Source organism: Pneumocystis jirovecii, assembly GCF_001477535.1.
Source record: "Pneumocystis jirovecii RU7 chromosome Unknown supercont1.17, whole genome shotgun sequence".
Classification (NCBI taxonomy): Eukaryota; Fungi; Ascomycota; class Pneumocystomycetes; order Pneumocystales; family Pneumocystaceae; genus Pneumocystis; species Pneumocystis jirovecii.
This window is the reverse complement of record NW_017264791.1, coordinates 248,014-269,959: the sequence shown is the minus strand read 5'-3', so window position 1 is coordinate 269,959 and position 21,946 is coordinate 248,014. Positions and strand designations below refer to the sequence as shown.

The window sequence follows — 21,946 nt, the reverse complement described above, 5'->3', positions numbered from 1 at the left end:
ACATATTGTACACACTATATACTGTCTATGCTATACATACTATATATATGCTATACGCTGCACGTTATATACACATATATACACATATATATACTATATATACTATATATGCTATATATGCTATATGTTATGTATGCAGTATGCTTTGTGTATGCGTATTTGCAATATATACAGTGTATCAGCGATGTTGCAGCGTATACGTTGTAATATGTGTCTATAGTGCACGCACTGCTATACACTATATGGTGTATGCGCTGTAGAGGAGTATACATGTATTGTATGCGTGTGCATACGCTGCATCCCGGTGAGCATTTGTGCGTGTTTTTGCGTGTATATATGTATGTATGCGTGTATATATGTATGTATGCGTGTATGTATGCGTGTGTCAGTGTATATATGAGTATATGTATATGCACAGTGTATATGCTAGTGCATACGGTGTGCGCTAATGCATACAGTGGACCGCTTGCTAGGCAGTGCATTGTATGTGGTGTGTATGCGCTGTGGATGCACTATATATGTATAGTATGCGCTGTATATACGTTATATGCACTGTATACACTGTGTGCAGACACCCACGCTGCTTTGCCTGTGCAGCGTACACGCGCACACTCATAGTATATACACATATATAGACATATACATAGATATATAGATATACACTCATATATATAGATATACACTCATATATATGCATATATACACAGGCATACACAGACTACGCGCATACACATGCAAAGACACGCACAAACGCCCACTGGTATGCACACGCGTATAATGCATGTATGCTCCGCGGCGCGTGCACTATGACAGTGTGTGCACTATAGACGCATATATACAGTGTATATGCTGCGAATACACATGTGCAGATATACACTGTGTATACGCTCTACATACACAAAGCATACAGAGTATACTGCCTGCATACATAGCATACATAGCATGTGCTACATATATTGTGTATATAAGTGTATATAGTATGTACAGTATATATACTGTGCAGTGTACACATACGCAGCACACTGCGTTAGCATGCAAGTATATGTATTGCAGTGTGTGCAGTGTATGGTGTGTATAGTGCATAGTGTAGTGTGTGTATAGTGGTATACAGTGTATATGGTATGGTATATATAGTTATGGAGTATAGAATGTATATATGTATTGTGTATATTGTGTGTATAGTATATATAGTGTATGATATATACTGTATATACTGTATATATGTATAGTATATACAGTGTATATATATAGTATATATAGTATAGTGTATACAGTGGAGTGTATACAGTAGAGTACAGCGTGCATAGGGTGTGGGATACATGTTTATATAGTGTTCATGTAATGTCCATGTAATGTTTACGCAGAGAGAAAGGCATGGTTTTTGCACCAAAGCTTTACAATAAGAAAAGCCATTTCCAGGCTTTGGCTGTAATTTAACCTGTAAACAGTGAGACAGAGGGGGGGAATGGTCAGTAGTTGCCTTGGATCGCAGAGGGTTTTGTAGGCCCTGGAAAGGTCCTTGTCCTGGAGCTGCATGCTACCTCCAAGGCACTCTGTAACGTCTTCGCCAGTCATCTCGAAGTGTACGCCGTCGAGATGGGAGCCAGAGGCCTTGCAGATGTCGAAACAGAGCTTAAGCTCAAGCAAAATATGTGAAAAATCTCTGGTTTTTAAATGTGGGTATTCAGTGGAAAACAGGGTATTCCCTAAGTGAAGTTGAGCATTGCAGCAAAACAAAGAAGAAATACCATGCATTGGGTCGCTTATAAATATAGTTTTGTGGTTTGATGATTGAACGGCTTTAATGTGCTGTGGAAGATATTTTTTAATCTAAAATGTTATTTAAGACAAATACAGTTCCTAGAAACCTTGTCATAGCCATATCTAAATATTAAAGTGACCTTTCCGGTCTCTCTTTTTGGATCTAGGATGTCCAGAAGCTTAACCAGTTCATCAGGCTTCATTGTAGGGCCTATTTTAACGCCTAAATAGTGGTTAATTTGCTTTACGTTATTTTTGAAACAACCTATTGGATTTTCGATCCCTCTAAAATACTCTACATGAGCGCCATCAATACTTCTGGTCCTGTCACCTATCCACAAAAAATGTGCGCCTAAATTCCACCATTTTGTTTCATTTGTTTCAGAATCCTTTATTTTCCGAGTCATAGATTCTTCGTAATCCAATAAAAGACCCTAGTTTTGGTGTTAATCACTATCCCTCCAAAGGGATGGTATAGGATACTTCGTGGCTTGTAAATATATATGGTTTTTGTAATAAAAGATTATTATCCATTCCATTTGTTTTTTTGAAATTTAATGAATTAAGAAACTGAGTGTTTTGAGTATTTGTGGAAGAGCCGCTTTCAATATTATTATTTTCTAAGGAGACATTCGAATCTATCAATGTATATAAACCAGAAGCATTAGATGACAATAGTCTGATATAATTAAGAGTGGTCGAAGAATGAAAATACGCTGTTAACAATCTTTCTGGATTAGGCTGCCGCTCATGGATAGAACAACCATTAACTGATTCCCCTCTAAAAGATAATACTTCTTTTTTATCTACCATTTCTGTCAATTTTGATCTTGGTCTTGTAGATTATAAGATTTTATGGTATAAAAATAAATTAAATACTTTGCATATTGACCCGCCATTCGAGCTATTGTAACTACGGGAATATTGATGCCTCCACAAGTCAAGAAATACCCTTTTATACTAATGAATTACCCAAAATCAAAATAATGCTCATTTGAAGAATAACTTTAAGCTTTGAGTTGATTAAATCCTTAAAAACGTTATAAAAAGACAATAAAGATTTTTCCATACCGGTGTACAAGCGCTAAAAGACTCTGCACAGTCTCCTCCTTGAAGTAAGAAAGATTTATGAAGAGCAACATCTTTAAGTCTTTTTTTCAATAATAAAATCTAAAAATAAATAACAAAATAAAAGTATTTATACAAATACTTCTTCAAAATGAACTAAAGGGGGTAAAGATCGCAGTTTATTTAAAGACTTCAATCAGTTTTAAGTTTTCATAAGTTGATTGCTCTTACTGTCTCAAGTGCTTCTTGATTTTCGTAAATTACTCTTTGCTGGATAGGTTTTGACTTCCATGATGATGGTTCCCAATAATTTTCAGTGTTTTCTAGTATTTTCTGCATTTAATATAGTCAAATCAATTAATATTTTACATCTAAGCATCCGATAAAAATATATATACATTTTAACAATATACGAATATTTACGAAATTACATTAGACAGAGCATTAATATACCAAGAAACAAAATGTTCTTAAATGATGATCAATATTTTAAGATGTATTTATTATGCAAGTAGAAAGTATACAAATGCTTAAATTAATAGAAAAGATCCGTCTTAATAAAAACAAATCAAATCTCTTTTTAAAAAGTTAAAAGAAGGTATAAAAACCCTATACAAATGTCCCTTGAAGTTGTTAAAATTGATCTTAAATTTTTAATTATCAGAAGAATAGTAAAGCATGAACCGTAAAAAATAATATATTGCATAATGAAAGGATACGTGACTTAAAATGACTGAGGGTATTGATGTGCAGGAGGAGATAAATGAATATGAGCACTACATGTTATCAATAAAGCAATTTGAATCCAACAAAATCATAATACCCATTCCTACGACTTCTTTTCATCTTTTGTTTTAATTGTTGAGAATCTAAAGGCTTTAGTAACTCAAATGAGCATAAAAGTTCTTCCGAAACAGACATAACAGCACCAAAATTGTCCTATAAAGCAATATAAATGACAGTCATAAAAATAAACTTAAACATACAAACTCTCCACAGTAATTTGGAGCAGAAAATATAGTGACTAATGTACGTTCATTAAAAAATTCATATCCATCTTCTACAACCATATGTGCCCGACATATTAAATCGAAATCGTGTCTTTGAAGAAATTGCTGAATAACGTTTTTCCCAAAACAATAACTTACACCGCGTTCATTATCTTCCCAACCATTCGTCGTTTCTGTAGGATCAGACCATAGAAGATCATTAAGCAAACCATAATCAGGAACATCAGTAGGACGTTCAAGTTGTCGAATTTCATCCATATATGAAAGTGAAGGAGACAATCCCCCATGCACACAAAATATTTTCGAAGCAACAATAGATGCAATCGGTAACGTATTAAACACATCAACAAATGTCTTCCAAATTTTAATATTACATCTTCGCTTGCATTCATCATAAAAACCATAAACTAGATATAATCAATACGATCAAATATAAAGAAAATTATCCAATACCTCTCGTAACATTAGCACATTCATGATTTCCTCTCAAAAGGAAAAAATTGTCCGGATACTTAATTTTATAACATAATAATAATAAAATTGTTTCAAGACTTTGCTTTCCTCGATCTACATAATCTCCAAGGAATAAATAATTTGCAGATGGGGGAAACCCACACATTTCAAATAGACGGATTAAATCAGCATACTGTCCATGAACATCTCCAACAATTTTAACAGGTGGTGTAAGTTCTAACAAAGAAGGTTGAGATAAAAATACTTCACGTGCAGCCCGGCATATAGCAAAAACTTCCGCATTCTTAAGACATATTGCTTTTGTGACTTTTCCAGAATATCCTGCATCCAACAATCTTTGAATCATATCGTCCACATCCAAATTTTTAAGAGCAAGATACGAGGGAAAAAACATAAAATTAGAAGGCTCTCCGTTAGCATTTAAGGAACTAAATGATGCAGCTGTATCAGAAATAGTGTCTACTTCACGTTTTGTGTGAATCGTATCTTTAGGTTGAAGAATAGATAAAGATGACTGTGTAATAGAAGCATTGGACGGATATCTGCCACTATCTATCTCACTTTCTTTACTCTGGATAGCCCCTTTTCTTTGCTGAGAGTCTTCAAGAGAAGAAAAGGATGGTATAGTGCCCCGGTTATAACCAAAGTTTTTAAATGAAAAAACATCAGCTGCTGATGCCCCAATAGTCGCTGCTCGTTCTGATAGTTCCAGTTCTGACATTTTATCTGAAACCCTGTCAGTCATAGATGCTCTCTCCAGTGCTAAACCCTCTACAGTCCTTCCTGGAACTTCTTTGCACATCCCTTCTAATCCTTTTAAACGTTCTTTTTTTTCCTTATCATATCCACGGAAAGATGCATTTTTTTGAGATCGGTAACTCCCTAAAGATCCTTTAAACAACCCAGAAGAACCCTGTACATCGTATCTGTCAAAAAACGCAAATGCATCTGCCTTTTCATCGTCTTTTCGGCTTTGTATTTGTCCCATTATTTTTTACCCAATTTTTTAAATTTCTTCGCCTAAAAAACTATCACTAAATACTACACTATTTTTCCTTGTATCTGACGTGTTTAAAACGCACTTTTCCGCCACTCTTGAGCCAATGCATAGACGCTTATTCCTTTTTGCAATCCTATATATTTAGGTCATTTTTCATCCAAAAAAATCCAGAAAAAAAAACACCAACATACCCACACCTCTTTTGCACTAAACTTTTGTATTTCTCCCTTTATTTATCCTCTTTTCTTCCTCTTTTCTACCCTTTTATCTCTTGTTGCTCTATGATCACAATCTGTGTGCTCGTTTTCGATGTGCTCGTGACCTTAGTATATATATCTCATCGATGTGGTAAATTCGAAATAATTTTTTCTAACGCTTTTATATCCATGAAATTGTTAAGATCCCTTCTTTTTTTAATGTATTTGCTTCAAAACACTTACTAACTTTATTTAGTGTTTTATCTTTTATAAATCTAGGCGTTCAAAGAAAGTAAATTGGTTTTTGTAATAAAAAGGAGTTTAAAGCCGTTTTTTTTAAAATTTTTATAAAAAAATATATTAGCGCTTATATAAGTTAACAATAAAAATAAAGCATACAAATAATGCTTTTAATACGTTTTTTCCGTATAATTTTGCCACTGCTGGCATCTTTGGCTGGTCTTGTCTATATTAGTTTGACGATGGCGGGTGGATTTAGAAGACATCCCTTTCTTGATAAAGTTTATCTCTTCAAGGTGTGCTATATTTTTTATAGGATTCTTTGATTAATCGGCGTTTTTTTTTTTACTTAGATTGATACAACTAATATTCAAGCTTATAAATTTCCATCAGAACGTCCGCCCAATGTAACACCTGCAGAACATATTGGGTATGTTTTTGTGCATTAAAGCACCAATTATATGCGTCAGAAATATGGATTATATGTGTTCTATTTCTTGATATATGCATTCTATTTTTTAATATATGCGTTTAAAAACTAAAATATATCTATTTTAGTGTGACTATACCTTCAAAATGCTATTTATGGGCCTATATGAGTTAATCTGTGCATATAATCCATTTATTTGATGCTTTTAGTGTATATTTCTAAGTTGCTGATTGTTTTAGTTTGAATAATCATTATTACTTTTATATGTGGGGACATTGTGATGCACGCCGACATATGTATCTTAAGCGTTGTACGAAACCTAAAATTGGATATCACTTTAATCCTCTCTCTATTTTAAGAGAAAAACTCCTTAAAGGATCAGTGGTTAAAGTTCCATCTAAGACGGGATCATTTACTGACAAAGTTAAAATTGGTAGTATAGTGTAAGTATTCTTTTTTGGAGTGCTGCAGAGTTTTTTGTGTATTTTTTGCTAATAAAGGTAGTATGACAGGATTATACGCAGCAGGATTGGTTTTTTCAGCTTTATTATTCCTTTCTAAATTAATATTTGCTATTTTTGATCTTGATGACAAAGCTCCTAGGGTTATTGCAGGTCTTGCAATGATTTTTAATTTGCTTGCCGCGACTTCATCAACAGCATTAATTATTATAATAAAAAGAACGATCAAGACTGATGCGGGTTATTTGAACCTTAAAGTCCATTATGGGAAATCATCTTTAATTTACTCATGGGTTGCAGCTTATACTGTTCTTATTGCTTATATTAGTTTATTAATAGCGAACCGACAGCTTCAAAAGAGAAGGCAAGCAACAGAAAAGCTCTACTAATCTAAGATATCTCTCTTCTATTAAGATGTGATAGAAGTTTTACTATTTTTATTAGATATTTCTATTTTTAGTTAGTTATTTTTATATGTTTTATCTATTAACATTTTGATTTTTGTATTTAAAATTAGAAAAAAGAAAAAAAAATGTATTTTTTCTGTTGAAATCCTTTCTATTTCTATAAATATAACGGTTTTTGATAAGTTATTAAATCCTTTTTTCAAGTAAATTTTAAAATTTTAAAATAAAAATATTTTTAACATTATGAAATTAAAAATTTAAACATTTAGTGAAATTCAATTTGAGGCTTTTAAAATATACGATATTTTATATTTCTGTACATTGAAAACGCTATTAAATTTACATTGTTCAATCTTTATAAAATTCTAGAACATAATAGTTTGTTTTTATATTGTTCGTAAAACTTTATCTAGTAAATGTCTAATTAATACAAAATTAAATACTAAAAATAGTTTAACAATAACCTTATAAAACGGTTGTTTAAAATGAATATTAAATTAAAATTGGCGAAGAATTTATAATAAATTCAAGGTATAAAAGTTTATAATATTTAAAATTATTACCTAAATATCAAAAAATATAATAGTATTTTTTAATAATGGAATTGAAAATATCTTTATATTTTCTACAACTTTAGTTTTCTATTTATTTATTAACATAATTCTAAATATATATTTTTAGAAATATTAGATTTTTTTAAATCAGTAACTATTAATTAATCATGTATTTCAGAAACAGCTTCTAGTTGATTCTTTTTTTCATGATTTTCATCAGACAAAGACTCTTGAAAATTATGACATTTAAGACATACCTTATTATATTTTTCTCAATACCAAAAAATCCAATTATAAGTAATCATATATTTTATTTTAGAAATAGTAATATCTATTTAAATACCTTATTTAAATACCTAGTTAAATAATCATTATTTAGTATTATATTTTTAATATTTAATTTTTCTTCAAAAAAGTCAAAATTACTTTAAAAATATGATTATGATTGTTTTGAATTGATTATTAAAATTGACAACTTTATCAATAGCTCTATTTGTGTAATATCGAGAATATCTAAATATAATGCATATTTTAAATTATATCAAAAGATTATCAAAATATAAAATCAGTATACGTTCTTAGTTTCCAAAAATTTAATCCATGTAAGTAAATGTGTATATAAATAAAAGAAATTATGGTCTAAAAATTGTTTTAAGATTTAGGTCTATCAAGAACGGTTAGAAAGCCTCCAATTAAATGTAAACTCCCAGTTATAAATACATCAATATCAAATAAAGTAGCCTGAGAACGAACTAAATTTACAGTATCCTCTATATTGTCTATAACGTTAATTAATGCATTATTACCATTCAATTTGATCCAATAATCTCTTAAATTATATTGTATTTTAAGACTTTTAATTTGTTTAATATCAGAATTAATATTTACAAGATCTAAATGTTTAAGATCATAAGTATAAATGTAAACTGAAAATCACCTTCATCATATGTGCCATCTTTCCATGTAACATTTGTTGGGAATATAACCATATAAAACGGATTCTCACCTATTTTTTCAATTATAGAATTGTATAAAGATTCCAATAATACTGCAGCATCTCGAGTTTGTTGATTGAATATTAATATAAATTTCCTAGGTGAATTGTTTGACAAGAAAATAGAATTTGTATACCAAATAACAGCTTCTTTTATACTTTCAGTCGTATGAGCACCATCCATATACCAAGAAATATTATCTTCTTTGCGCAATTGACATCTTCCAGGCCACGATGCATTTTCAAGGCCTGTCTTTATAGTATCAAACACAGTATATAAAGAATTTAAAGAAGGAATATTTAGATAAGGTAAATGATAAGATACAAGTGCAAAAGCAAGTGATGCATTAATATATTGAAAATCACCAGATAAACCAAGTTTAATTTTCTTTAAATCTGGGTTAATAGTGATAACAGAAAAAAGAGCCTTGATTTAAGTATATTTCTAAAAATTCAATAAAGGTTACCTTGCGTTCAGATGCCCTTTTTTTTAGTACATTTAAAGCCGGTATTGATTGTTCAACAGTTAATGCTGGAACATTTTTTTTAAATATTCCTCCTTTATGCCATGAAATTTTTTCAATAGTATTACCTAATATTGGAACATGATCTATTCCTAAGCTAGTAATACCTGTTACAGTAGGATGCTGGATAATATTTGTTGAATCATATTCTCCTCCAATTCCTGTCTCCATAATTAAGGTATCTACTTTTTCTGAAATAAATACGTGCCATGACATAAGCGTTAAATAGCGAAAGTAAGATGGTTTAATTGTAGGATCTAGTTTCCTTTCAATAGCAGTTTTTTCTAAACAATCCCAAACTTCAAAAAAATATTTTGCAAATAACGTCTCAGAGATAGGAATCCCATTAATTCTAATCCTTTCTCGCACAGCTACTAAGTGAGGAGATGTATACATTCCAAATCGTATAGACTTTTTATATTGATTTCTCAATTGCTCTAAAATAGACGATATAAACGCACATGTAGAGCCCTTTCCCTTTGTTCCTGCAATGTGAATAACATTTAGCTTGTTGACATCATCAATCTAAATTATATTTTGAATACTTTTCTTATATCATATGATTATTTTTACCTTGTATCCTATTCTATGTAACCATTCTACCATTTGTGATAATGATTGTTTATTTAAATCCTCTTTTGAATTTGAGATAGTTCTTAATACTTGAGAATTGGTTTGTAATGTGTTTAAGGCACTTATAGCATCCTTTATTCATTAGATCATATTAAATATCAAAAAATTTTTAACTTTATATGATCGAGATATCATATATTAATTTTGGAAAAAAACAATAGCACTTAAGGCTCCTTCCAAATCATTTTAAAACATGGAAAAACTTGTTATAACTGTGCATCAAATTAAATAAAATAAAAAATATTTTTTTATTAAAAATAAATTAATATCGAAATTTAAAGTTTTAAGTATTTTGACTGTAAAAATTTATATTTTTAAAAAATTATATACTTTTCATCAAATAAAAGCTAGGAATATTTAGAAAGATAAATTATTTTAGAAAAATTAAATTTGTACCTAATTATAAACACTAAAAAAATAGATAAAATTTCAATGTAGATCATTAAGAATAAACAAAAAATAAATCCATTTGTTTTTTTAGATAAGTATTTCAAGTTTTTTAAAGAAACAATTTAAATTTTAAAAATTTTGTAAAGAATATTAAGAAAAATATATTATATGTTCCTATACAAACATATATTTTAATAAAAGAAATATAAAAAAAGAATTAAATTAACTCATGAATAATAGTTTAAATATGCAGAAAATTTTTATCACTAATTAAAGACTATACTTTAATAGTTCTTTATATCAATAAATTAAAATAAATTTTCGATAAGTTTTAATCATTTTAAAAAATAAAATATCTAACTATTAATTTTACAAATCATAAAATATAAATATTAAAAATAAATATAATTATTTAGTAAATTTAAAAAACCCAAAATTAAAAAAAATATACTGAAAGAAATGTAATCTAAGTATTTTTAATTTTTCTTAATAAAATAAAGAATTATTTATAAAAGTAATAATAGCTATTATTTTTATAATCTTAAAACTACCTAATTTTTAATCTCATATGTATTTTCAAATTTTATAAATTCAATTTTTTCAAAAAACACTAATATTTTAACTGATTTAAATAAAAGCAAAAATATTCCAGAATATATATGATTCAATTATATATCAAAAAGTTCTTATAATTTTAGTACACTTTAAAATAAATTAAATTTTTAAAATCTTCATTTTTTTCAAGATACATTAAAAATTAATAAAATTCATAAAACAATAATTTTTACAAAGCCTCCAAAATTATTTAGAATACCTAATAATACAGAAATACCATTAAAAACGTACAACACATCCCTGTTTCATGCATATATCTACCAACCCATGCAGAATAAAAAAACTATCACATCGACTACTAAAACATTAAAGAATCAATCTTTAAAAGCATAATAAATTTAAATTTTTTCAATGCTTTTAACACAACTTTTAATCCAAAACCAAATAATGTCACAAACATAAATTCAACATAGTATAAAAGCATACAAATTTCAAGACAAAAAAAGGATCAAATTCCAGTGATTCCAGGGAGCTATTCAGAATTAGAGTAAAAAAAAACGTATTGATGAACATGCCTCAGTATGTGAACGATATCTCCGGCAAGCAAAAGGCGATTTATCAGAAAGTTGTCTAAGCCAACAAAAAATACTCCGGGATTTTACTAATAAATGTTAAAACAACAAAAAAAGGAAAAAATACATTTTTGGAGCCTTAAATCTGATAATTCTGCCTTCCATGTTTCTATTTGACCCTGATACCAATTGATCTCTTGACATATCTGTTCTATACAAATCATAAACAAAAAATTAAGAAAAAAAAAACAATAAAAAACCATTTTTTTGGCGCAGCTTCATCAATTTTACCAGAGAAAGCTGCCATTCAGACTGTGTTAGGTCTTCACACCGACTATTTGACAAGTATTGCTGAAGTTCCTATAACACGTTAAAATCCAACCCTTCCTCTTCAAACTGCCTCACAAGCTCCCTCTTCCGATAAAGTTTGGCCTCTGTCTTCTTTACTTTAACTTTTAGAGTTAAGCTATGCAACATTTCAGTCATATATAGCTCTTTCTCCTCCCATGAATCCAACTCCTGTTCATTTTGTATAGATACGTCCAGATTCTCCATTTTTTGCAGAAAAAAAAACACAAGCAAATCTAAACGTTCAAAAGATATATTCAAAAATTATATTGCATTCAGTGACAAAGTTCTTCTGCTAAAAAGACATTTTTCTCTTATCTTAACGATCATCGCATGAAGAATATAGGCATTTTTCTCCGATATAAGACCCAAAGAAAATCATAACGAAGAGCTAAAAAAGATTAATATAAATAAAAAAGCATTGAAGCATTTGTAGATTGCATTTTTTATATCAAATAATATATCAGGACATTTTTTGGCAAAAAAACATATTTTTTCTAAAAATATAGATTACAAAATTTTAACAAATACAAATTTAAGCAAATACTTTAAAAATATATAAAACAAAAAGATTATTATCTTTGTAAGTCGGTTTTTTATAGCATTAAAATATTTTTTAACATTTATAAGTCTTTTAAAATAACTTTTTTAAGCATCAATTAACTAAAACAGAGAAAAAAACAAAATGGACTCAATCAATGACACGTTTTATCATAAAGATCAACGACTTTTGCAAAAGCAGAGAGTGAAGCATATGGGAGTTGGTATAAAAAAATTAATTGCTTTTAGAAATGCAAAAGTTTTCAGCGTTCATGGAATACAGAAGTGATTTGCCTTAATACATCTAATGAATTGGATTTAACAAGAAATTTGGAAAAAAAGAATGAAAATTATTGTGTAAATACAGAAAAACTTCCGGTTGTTGAAAAAACAATGAAAGAAAATGAGATTCATGAGTTATTGAATGAGCTTTCGTTAAAACCAGCAAGAAAAAAGATGAGCGATTATAAATTTTGGAATACTCAGCCAGTATGCTCATTTGGTAATTTTAGGAAGTTTGCATGCTGTAAAAATGTTAACAGTAACTAGATGAAGAAATCAGTGAAGAAGGACCAATAGATGATAGCAAGGATCTTGAAAAAGTTAGAAAAGAGCCATATCCACTCTTAAAAGAATTTGAGTGGGTTACTTTAGATGTAGATGATGAAGAAGACGTATGTATATCTATATAAAAGTTATTTATCTTATGAATTATTTAGTTAAAAAATCTATATCAACTTCTTGCAAAAAACTACGTTGAAGATGATGATTCGATGTTTAGATTCGATTATTCAGAGTTGTTTTTAAAATGGTTTTTCTAAATCATTTAATCTTTATTGCTAATAATTTAGGGCTATAAAACCTCCTGGATTTCATAAAAACTGGCATATTGGAGTACGTGTGGCTGCATCAAAAAAATTAGTTGCTTTTGTTTCAGGAATACCTATTTCCTTACGTGTCAAAGATCGTGTTATTAAATGTAGTGAGATAAACTTTTTATGTATACATAAAAAACTTAGATCAAAACGGTTAACACCTATTTTGATAAAGGAAATAACTAGACGATGTAATCTTTCAGGAACTTGGCAAGCTATTTACACTGCAGGAGTTATACTTCCTAGCCCTATATCATCATGTCAATATTATCATCGTAGTCTCAATTGGCAAAAGTTATATACAGTAGGGTTTTCTCCTTTACCTAAAAACTCTACAATAGCTCGACAAATTCAAAAGTTTAAGTTGCCAAATGAGACATCAACCCCTGGTTTGAGGCCTATAACAGTTCATGATCTTGAACAGGTTTCAGAATTATTGAGATCTTTTCTAAAAAAATTTGAACTTTCTCAAATATTTTCGAACGATGAAGTAAAGCATTGGTTAATTCCAAGAGAAAACCAAAATGATGAGGAAGCTACAATATTTTCATATGTTATTGAAGTAAGATCATTCGGTAATATCTTAATATGAACTAATACATAACCAGAACCCATCAACAGGAAAAATAACAGACTTTTTTTCCTTTTATTCCCTCCCTTCTAACATTATTACAGACACGAAATATAAAACTCTTAATGCAGCATATCTTTTTTATTATGCACTAGAATCCGGTATTAAGAAAGATATGAACCAAACTGAACATAAAATATATATTGATAGATTAAATCTTATAATGAAAGATTGTTTAATTATTGCAAAAAACGTTAGTTATTTTCCCATTAATACTATTTTAATATTTTTATAGAAAAAATTCGATGTTTTTAATGCATTAACACTAATGGATAATCCATTTTTCCTTGAAAATCAAAAATTTGGTCCAGGAGATGGAAAATTGAATTATTATCTATTTAATTACCGCTCAAAATACATAAATCCAGGAATAACTAGAACAGGAAAACTAGATGTCGAAAATGGATCATCAATAGCTGTTGTTATGTTGTAATAAAATATAATACTAATTATATTTTACTATTTTGTAACATTTTATAATTTAGAGAATAAGAAATATTGTTTTCGTAATCAAAAGCATTGTACTAAAAAACATTTCTAAAATAGTTCTATTATCCTTTTTATTTTTGTATAGCATTTTATACTAAATTACATTAAGAAATTTAATATAAGAACAAATAGTCAAAATAAGATTAATTTTCAATATCTGATTTATCTGTATCATCTATATTATTAATATTCATAAGTTCATCTGGTCCTAATTTGCCTCCATCAACAGTCCCTAGAAGAGCATCAAAAATTTCAGAGTGCACAGGATAGGTATTCTTCAAATAAAGAAGTTTTTCTTTTTTATTTTGTAAAAACTGAATACTATAACTTGGAGGTAATCCAGTAGGAATTTCTTGGAAACACTTATTCACTGCATCATCTAATTCCTCAATAGTAGAAATAAATTTTTCTGAATAAGAATATAAAGTAAGAAAATGATACAATCTGTCTTCATATTTTTTCTTTTTTGTCATTTCAAAGTTATATGATTTACGGGCTATTCTATCTAATTTATTTGAATCTTCAAGTGGATAATCATTGTCGAATAAAGATTGAATAGTAGGTGTAAAATATTTGTAATCCTTATCAGCAAAAAGAGACGATTTTTCAGTTTTAGACACCTTTTTTTTCGTTATTTTCTTTGAATCATTAATTTTTTTATGTTCCATAACATATTCGGTTAAATATTGACGTCTTATTTTCGCCATAGTAGATTTCCAACTATTTGTTTCATTTTTTAAATTTTCTGGCTTTGGTTCAGCAACAGTTTTATGTAAATTTAAATATTTTATTTTTTTTTCAGGTTTTAAACTAATTTTTCTGAAAAAATAAGCATAAAAAACATGTTCTTTTCTTCCAGGAATATAAATAAAAGAATTAAAAATTGCGTTTTGAGCTTTTCTATGATATTTTGACAATATAACTTCAGTAGAATAACGAAAAAACATTTTTTTAAAGGAAAACCAATAAAAAATTTTACGAAAAAAAACAAAAAAGATCCTTTGCAATGCTCATACCTATATATTTAAGTTTTATTATAAAATTCAATTATATTTTTACCATAAATTTCTCCTAAAATCTTGACTTTTTAATCGACGATAAATCAAGCTTTTAAAAGATAATCTTAAATAAATATTTAAAACATAATATAAAAACTTTAACAACTTCTGCTAAAAATTATACTTCTAAATAAAAAAGATATATTATAAATCAAATAAATGTATTTATATTAATTTTACTGTTAAAAAACGTATATATTAATATTCTAAAATATATCTTCATATCTAAAAAACTGTACATTCTTATATAAAAAAATAAATAGTATAAAAATGAAGATAATTCAAGAATATTTTATTTATAAATTTTGTTAAATAAAAATATTTTAAATATATTCATATTTTTAAGTTAATATCATTTGACTCTTCTAACAACCTAGAAATGACTCCATCGTGTAAAACAATTTGATTATGATCTTTAAAAATTAAAAATATTTTTTTCTTATATTTAAAAACTTACCACCCCATAGAACTTGTAGGTACATAATTCTTTGACGACCATTATTAGATGTAATGAAGACTTCGCCTTTTCTTTCTGTCAAGGTCACCAAATCTCTCCATGTTTCATTTTGCTGAGTAATTGTTGCATTAACAGCAGCAACAAAAAGTTCGAAAGAATGGTGAAAACCGATATGCGTATCATCTTTTGAATGAATAAATGTTATACGTGTCCCAACTTTTTCAGAATTTTTAGAAAAAGTTACTATTCTATGTAATGAATCCCAAGGATGATATAAAAATTTAAGAACAAGTTTTCGTATACCAGGATACATTTTCAAAGGAGATAAAAAGGGGAAATAGCCTCCTAATTTATATGAAGTCAATAAAGATCGGACAGAAGAAAACCCAGCAATTAAAATCAAATGGCCTACATGTATCGGATTTTTCAACGTTAATAATTTTTCTGCCACTCCAATAACAACAGCAGTTCCAAGACTTTGCCCAACAAGAAATATAGAAGAAGGATTTATATTAGCTACTTCTACAGCCCATCTTACAGCAGAAACACCGTCTTCAATTAACCCATTTTCACTTGGTTGACCCGAAGATTTCCCAAATCCTCTATAATCCAAAGCAAGAACATGAACATGATCAAAGGATGTTAAGAGCCGATACATGCTTAACCGATGCCTTGCAGCAATATTACATGCAGTTCCATGAACTAAAATATATTGGAACAATCACTCATCGTATCATTTACTTACAATAAATAATAAGTTTTGATTTAGGATTTTTTGAAATTAAAGAAGTCGAAAATTCATGCAATTCATCTCCTTCTTCCAATTCTGAAAGCTTTGAAAGATGTTTATAATAAACATTATGAGGTAAAACGTGCCAAACAAAAATATCCTCATTATCAGATGTCTTCAAAAAAAAAGGATTAACTCTTCGAACTTGCATTCCATTAGTATTTCCATGATTTAGACCTTGTTTTCGATAATATACATGAAAATCCAAGCGATTCTGGGTATAATACGTCACCTTTTGTACACTTTTTTAATTTATGTAAGTAAAAAACACTAAAATATAAATTTTTTCAAGAAATTTTAAGCAAAACTTTACTTTCTTTGGATAGAAGGCACTGTAAGTGCAAAAAGAAAAAAAACATATGAAACAATAATGCCTATAAGAAAATAATATCCTTTATTTAAGATACCCATTTTTCGTATATTAATTAAAAATTACGTGAAATCAGAAACACATCACGTGATTTACAAGACCACCAAAAAATGAATATAAAAAAAAGGTTTTTTTTTTTTTTTTAAAAATAAGAGATAATAAACAGGAATTTATAAAATGAACAAGAATACAAAAGAATCTGGAAAAAATATCTTTTCTCCGAAAAAAAAAGAGCATTTAGAATCGAAAATATTGATTGCATTTGGTTTACCTGTAATTGATAAACCTCAGATAGTTTTAAAAGAAGAAAAACATAAATACAAGACAATTGAGGAAAGGTTTTGATATTCTTCAGTTAGTGAATAGTCTAAAGGGAATTTTAGTGGTGTTCTTTCGTCCTGTATCTTTCAATCACGACAGGCGCTGCTTCAAGGATTTATCTTTAAAAAATTTTTAGACCATTCATTGCCAAAAAAGCAGAAGAATGAGAAAGAATTAGTAAAAAGAAAACACAAAATTTCAAAAATAGGAGAATTTACATTATGTATTGAACTTTTTTCATTTCCAGAAACTATATTTTATTTAGTAAAATATATTACAGAAACAAACGATCATTTATTACTTTCAAAAGATTCAAAATGCCATGAAGATTCAGATATGTTATTTTCTGAAAAAGATATTACAAACACATTTACTAGTACTATCAATAATAACTTTGATTTTATGAAATTTGAAAAAGAATTATTTGTTCCTCCATTGAACTCAAATAATGATATAAAAAATGAAACACATAAACATTCTTTGTTATTCTCAAAGGTAAATTATATAGAGTTTTTTGAAAACTACTTTTTAAAAATGCTTGAAGACGATCCTCTTAAGGTAGAAAAAACTAATAAAGCCATAGAACGACTAAAAATAATTTCATTGAACCCAGAGTTCAGGGAAATATTAAACTTAATTATATCTGAACAAGCAACATCAGAACAAAAAACTATATTTAATTTATATATAATGTCTTCAGAATCATCTAAAATATCATTTAACTATAATGAAAAAAAAGAAAAAACATTACATTCATTTTTTTTTCAAAATAATAAAAACTTAAAAAGTGAAAAATGTGATGAAGGAGCAACAAAAATTAAACAAAAAAGAAAATACCAAGAATGTATAGATACTGAAATCGTTTTTGAATTTAAAGAGAACCCAGGAGAAAAGTGGATACTACCTAAGAATATTATAGTAGAAAAACTAGGGACAGATGAACCATTTGAGGTAACTATTAATTCTTCCTTATAATATTATATTTTTTGTAATCTAGATCCTTGCATCATTTATACATATTCAAGACTCTTTATCCCAGTATTTCCAGCCTATTACTTTAAAAATTTCATCCTGTACTTATAAATTGTGGGATTTTATACTGAAATATTCAAATAAAAGAGAAAAAGTATTTGAAACTATGTCAAAAATTCTATTAGGAAAACGCTCAGAAAAATTATATTTTCAACATCAGATTTTAATTACAGATACAAAAACATTCAAAAATGAACAGGAAGGAAAAATAAATATAATTTCTCCACAAAGTAAAAAATCAATACTCTCTCAAAAAAAAAAAATAGTAAATATCATTATTTTATCTTAAATAACTCACCAACTTTAACATAGATAAATAAAAATAGTGCTATCTTGCCCTCTAGCACTGACAATAAATTAATTTCACAATCAACTCCAAAAAAAATTAAGACTAAAAAATATTTAACTTTACCTAAAGATTGGCATTGTAATATATGTAATGTTACTGAAACTCCTTTAAAACGTCGAGGTCCAGATGGCCCTGGAACATGTAAGTTTATATTTAGTATTGTTTATCTTTTTAATTTATAATTTAGTATGTAATGCATGTGGTGTAAGAATATTATATATTTTATAATATAATAACAATGTAATAGGTAAAATGGAAAGGAGGAAAAGGTACATTAGTTCCTAAAGACCGCAGAAAGATTACTGAAACTGATTTAAGTGATAAAAATTAAAATTAAATAATAATTTTTTCTTTAAAAAATAAAATCAATAAGATTTTCAAAAAATAAATAACAAACCTTTTATCCTTTATAAAAAATCTAAATTCATTCAAACATAGTACTTTATATTAATCAGAATAGTATACAGAATATAATTCTCTTGATAATTTTACAACTAGTTTTTAAAAAAATCAAAATTTTAGAAATAATTTAAACATGCTGTTTTTATATACAATTTTATTAGATAAAACCTCTAAATTTAAAACCTTAGTAGTAAAATATTCAAAAAACAGTGTATGATTAAACTTTTTTAAACCAAAAATAGAAACTCTTTGTACTATGTTATCCGGGATTCTTTAGCTTTTAAATCGGAGTAAATGAATATTTACTATAATCTAATGTTAGGGAATTAAAAAAAGCCTAATATAACAACCTTATTCCAAAATTTCCTTGTCCATCTCTAATAACCATACCCTTAATAACGCCTAATACATGATGAGGTTCTGGCATTTCGATTCTTGCACCTTCCATTGGTCCAAGCATAAAATCTGAAGGAAGAGGCAAATGTTGATGTCTTCCTTGTTGTTCTGAAGTAAACAAAACATTTTCTTGAGAATTTTGAAATTGGTGAGTAGTAGAATGCTCTGTTTCTGAATAATTATGAAGTTTTTGATATTGATTATTTATTAATGGTGCCCCATATTGAAGATTTTGAGGAGGCAAATATGTATAGTATGCATTATTATATTGCATTGGATAAGATGGCGTATTATGAGATTGTTGAACATGACTATAATCTGTACAGATATTAAAAAGTACTTTTATAATTACTATTTCTAACCTGTGTAATTCTGTGGCATATAATTATTATATGGAAGTGCAGAGTGTTGAAAATTATGGTGAGCATATCCGGGTAAAAAATTAGAAACATTATTATAAGAATTCTCAGCTGACTTATCAACAGCTAAACCTCCTTTGTTGCGATAGTTATGTTCCATTGACATATTGCGAAACTTTTTTCGTGCTTCTTGTCGTCCTCGTCCTCGTCGAGAATCCCCATAATGATTTAACAGAGAATTATCTGTATATTGCAAATGCTTTTTATCTCTATGACGGGAACGCTGATTACGAGACATATTACGTTTTTGTTCCATATTTTTAGGTTCTCGAGGTGGATTCTTTAGAAGACGCTTTACTTCATTTTTTGGACGATTTGGTGTTGTAAGCTCATACCAAATTTTCAGAGATTTATTTATACCTAAATTCTTGCTCAGAAAAAAAAACAAATAAAAAGCATATTACTATCTTGATTCAATTCATCAGTAATATCTTTAGATTTTTTACTATTCTCATAATATAATTCATCAATAGCATCAGAAAAAGATTTTATAACAGCATCACCCTCATCAAAACGAAGACTTATTATCTTCCAATAGTTAGAAAATCAATTAATATTTGTATTTTTAACCTCAGAGTCCAAATTAATATCTTCAAATGTAGAAGTTTTATCCTGAAATAAAATATAAAAATAAAAAAACAAAAATAAAAGCAATTACCTGAGAAAATATTGCAGCTTTTGCATTTTCAAGAACATCATAACTACAAAATAATTTTAAATCATCTTTAAGATTATTTAAATCAGAAATAAGTTGTCTCTGACATGATTCAGATTTCTTTGAAAAACAAGAAGTAATATACTAATTCAAATAATAAGTACAAAATATTCTTATAACATAAAATATACCTGTCGAGAACATTCTTGAATCAAAATATGAAGAGGATTATTCAGCCTGCGTGGTTTTTTTGGAAGAGAAGATGAATCTGCTTCTTCTTGATTAACTTCTCCAAAAGATGGAGCTTTATCGGCCCATTTAAATATTTTCTGTTCTTCGTCTTGAGAAATAATAGTAGTATCACTTGGAGCCAAATAATCAGTGTTTACGTGAAAATTAGAACTTTGTTTTTCAATATTACTCATTATTATTTTTTTTAACTATTCTTTAAAGAAAATCATAAGAATTTGAATAAAGCTTAGAAGTTTTTTCTTAAAATACTTAGATTTTTTGACATCGTAGTCTGATAACGGCAATTTCTCTGAAGATAATATAAAAATAAAAAAAGACAATGACATCAAAGATTGACGCAAGTCAAATAGAAAATTTTGATGATGTAATATAAATTGATACAATTCTCTTTTTTTTTGCAATTCTAACATTTTTTATAGATAGAAAAACAGGTTTAAAATAACATTTCTTAAATCTTATAAAATACTTAAAATATATATCTAGTTTGCTGTTAAAGCAGTACAGCATGCACGTAAAATACGTGTGTCTTTATTTTTCTTTTTAAAATGTTTTAGAAGTCTATTGGAATTTACTAACACAGACAAAAGGCAGTACTTTGCGTCTTACTAAGTTTTTTACTTATAATATATATATAATACTAACAAGTAAAGGATTGATGATGAAATATATAACCATTTCGTTAGCACTTTTCCAGAATACTCTTCTTCTGAATCAGTTTCTTTGATTGATGAAGATAAAATGAAATCTCCTGAGGGTAAAACAAAATGGCGTGAATTCATGATGGCCTATGAAAATAAGGTTGAAATGTATACTATTTTATTTAGAAAAAAACCAATAATGTAATTTAGATTGATAATTTTAACTTTGGAACATTATTAAGAACAGATTCTCATAAAGAATACGAAGAAAAAACTACTATTTTTGGTAATAATATATACTATTGTTTTTTGAAACTAATCAAGATTTTCTAGTCCCTAGGATACAGGTAATTATATTTTTCTAAATTTCTGGATTTTAAAATTTAAAGTTTTATACAATCGAAATTGCACGTAATCGACACGGACTTAATGATTGGATTTATGAAATACATAAATCTGGCTAAAACAAATATAAACTGGTATTTTTATGTATTTTTAGTAATTTTTTAAATGACAATTATCTTTAAATTTTCTTATATATCTCTCGAGTAGAGACTATACTCGATCAAGTTTAGAGAAGCCACAGATAACAATCTAACATTTAAAATAAATAAAAACATAGTTATGATTTAAAATATTAAATATTTTCTTCAA

General features: G+C 27.9%; 11 protein-coding genes across 11 annotated transcripts; 4 read left to right on the top strand and 7 right to left on the bottom strand.

The window, feature by feature from the left end:
• Positions 1–1,356: 1,356 nt before the first annotated feature.
• Positions 1,357–3,168, bottom strand: T551_03514 (uncharacterized protein; the record flags this gene model as incomplete). Its single annotated transcript, XM_018375777.1, has 9 exons — positions 1,357–1,830; positions 1,869–1,984; positions 2,027–2,195; positions 2,245–2,596; positions 2,641–2,692; positions 2,734–2,791; positions 2,833–2,931; positions 2,972–3,019; positions 3,061–3,168. 9 exons carry the CDS (start codon positions 3,166–3,168, stop codon positions 1,357–1,359), a joined length of 1,476 nt encoding a protein of 491 aa, XP_018228126.1.
• Positions 3,169–3,553: 385 nt separating this feature from the next.
• T551_03513 (serine/threonine-protein phosphatase PP-Z) lies at positions 3,554–5,301 on the bottom strand (the record flags this gene model as incomplete). Its single annotated transcript, XM_018375776.1, has 4 exons — positions 3,554–3,605; positions 3,653–3,768; positions 3,816–4,246; positions 4,293–5,301. 4 exons carry the CDS (start codon positions 5,299–5,301, stop codon positions 3,554–3,556), a joined length of 1,608 nt encoding a protein of 535 aa, XP_018228125.1.
• A 613-nt stretch (positions 5,302–5,914) lies between these two features.
• Positions 5,915–7,030, top strand: T551_03512 (uncharacterized protein; the record flags this gene model as incomplete). The annotated part of the gene is made up of 4 exons (XM_018375775.1): positions 5,915–6,046; positions 6,104–6,180; positions 6,420–6,623; positions 6,685–7,030. The coding sequence occupies 4 exons, from the start codon at positions 5,915–5,917 to the stop codon at positions 7,028–7,030; spliced, it is 759 nt and encodes a 252-aa protein (XP_018228124.1).
• Positions 7,031–8,253: 1,223 nt separating this feature from the next.
• On the bottom strand, positions 8,254–9,888 carry T551_03511 (tetrahydrofolate synthase; the record flags this gene model as incomplete). The annotated part of the gene is made up of 5 exons (XM_018375774.1): positions 8,254–8,495; positions 8,540–9,023; positions 9,064–9,645; positions 9,694–9,825; positions 9,868–9,888. The coding sequence occupies 5 exons, from the start codon at positions 9,886–9,888 to the stop codon at positions 8,254–8,256; spliced, it is 1,461 nt and encodes a 486-aa protein (XP_018228123.1).
• Positions 9,889–11,240: 1,352 nt separating this feature from the next.
• On the bottom strand, positions 11,241–11,825 carry T551_03510 (uncharacterized protein; the record flags this gene model as incomplete). The annotated part of the gene is made up of 4 exons (XM_018375773.1): positions 11,241–11,359; positions 11,398–11,481; positions 11,531–11,630; positions 11,676–11,825. 4 exons carry the CDS (start codon positions 11,823–11,825, stop codon positions 11,241–11,243), a joined length of 453 nt encoding a protein of 150 aa, XP_018228122.1.
• A 478-nt stretch (positions 11,826–12,303) lies between these two features.
• On the top strand, positions 12,304–14,097 carry T551_03509 (glycylpeptide N-tetradecanoyltransferase NMT1; the record flags this gene model as incomplete). The annotated part of the gene is made up of 7 exons (XM_018375772.1): positions 12,304–12,363; positions 12,408–12,660; positions 12,708–12,832; positions 12,878–12,969; positions 13,010–13,595; positions 13,642–13,857; positions 13,900–14,097. The coding sequence occupies 7 exons, from the start codon at positions 12,304–12,306 to the stop codon at positions 14,095–14,097; spliced, it is 1,530 nt and encodes a 509-aa protein (XP_018228121.1).
• Positions 14,098–14,296: 199 nt separating this feature from the next.
• On the bottom strand, positions 14,297–15,100 carry T551_03508 (uncharacterized protein; the record flags this gene model as incomplete). Its single annotated transcript, XM_018375771.1, has 1 exon — positions 14,297–15,100. One exon carries the CDS (start codon positions 15,098–15,100, stop codon positions 14,297–14,299), a length of 804 nt encoding a protein of 267 aa, XP_018228120.1.
• A 444-nt stretch (positions 15,101–15,544) lies between these two features.
• On the bottom strand, positions 15,545–16,869 carry T551_03507 (uncharacterized protein; the record flags this gene model as incomplete). Its single annotated transcript, XM_018375770.1, has 4 exons — positions 15,545–15,624; positions 15,669–16,370; positions 16,414–16,700; positions 16,772–16,869. The coding sequence occupies 4 exons, from the start codon at positions 16,867–16,869 to the stop codon at positions 15,545–15,547; spliced, it is 1,167 nt and encodes a 388-aa protein (XP_018228119.1).
• A 136-nt stretch (positions 16,870–17,005) lies between these two features.
• Positions 17,006–18,861, top strand: T551_03506 (uncharacterized protein; the record flags this gene model as incomplete). The annotated part of the gene is made up of 6 exons (XM_018375769.1): positions 17,006–17,166; positions 17,212–18,100; positions 18,147–18,446; positions 18,494–18,671; positions 18,718–18,734; positions 18,778–18,861. 6 exons carry the CDS (start codon positions 17,006–17,008, stop codon positions 18,859–18,861), a joined length of 1,629 nt encoding a protein of 542 aa, XP_018228118.1.
• Positions 18,862–19,269: 408 nt separating this feature from the next.
• Positions 19,270–20,827, bottom strand: T551_03505 (uncharacterized protein; the record flags this gene model as incomplete). The annotated part of the gene is made up of 6 exons (XM_018375768.1): positions 19,270–19,646; positions 19,691–20,107; positions 20,152–20,275; positions 20,318–20,359; positions 20,406–20,546; positions 20,594–20,827. The coding sequence occupies 6 exons, from the start codon at positions 20,825–20,827 to the stop codon at positions 19,270–19,272; spliced, it is 1,335 nt and encodes a 444-aa protein (XP_018228117.1).
• A 146-nt stretch (positions 20,828–20,973) lies between these two features.
• Positions 20,974–21,756, top strand: T551_03504 (uncharacterized protein; the record flags this gene model as incomplete). Its single annotated transcript, XM_018375767.1, has 8 exons — positions 20,974–21,018; positions 21,074–21,085; positions 21,138–21,165; positions 21,209–21,263; positions 21,305–21,452; positions 21,503–21,578; positions 21,626–21,639; positions 21,682–21,756. The coding sequence occupies 8 exons, from the start codon at positions 20,974–20,976 to the stop codon at positions 21,754–21,756; spliced, it is 453 nt and encodes a 150-aa protein (XP_018228116.1).
• Between the last annotated feature and the right edge of the window lie 190 nt (positions 21,757–21,946).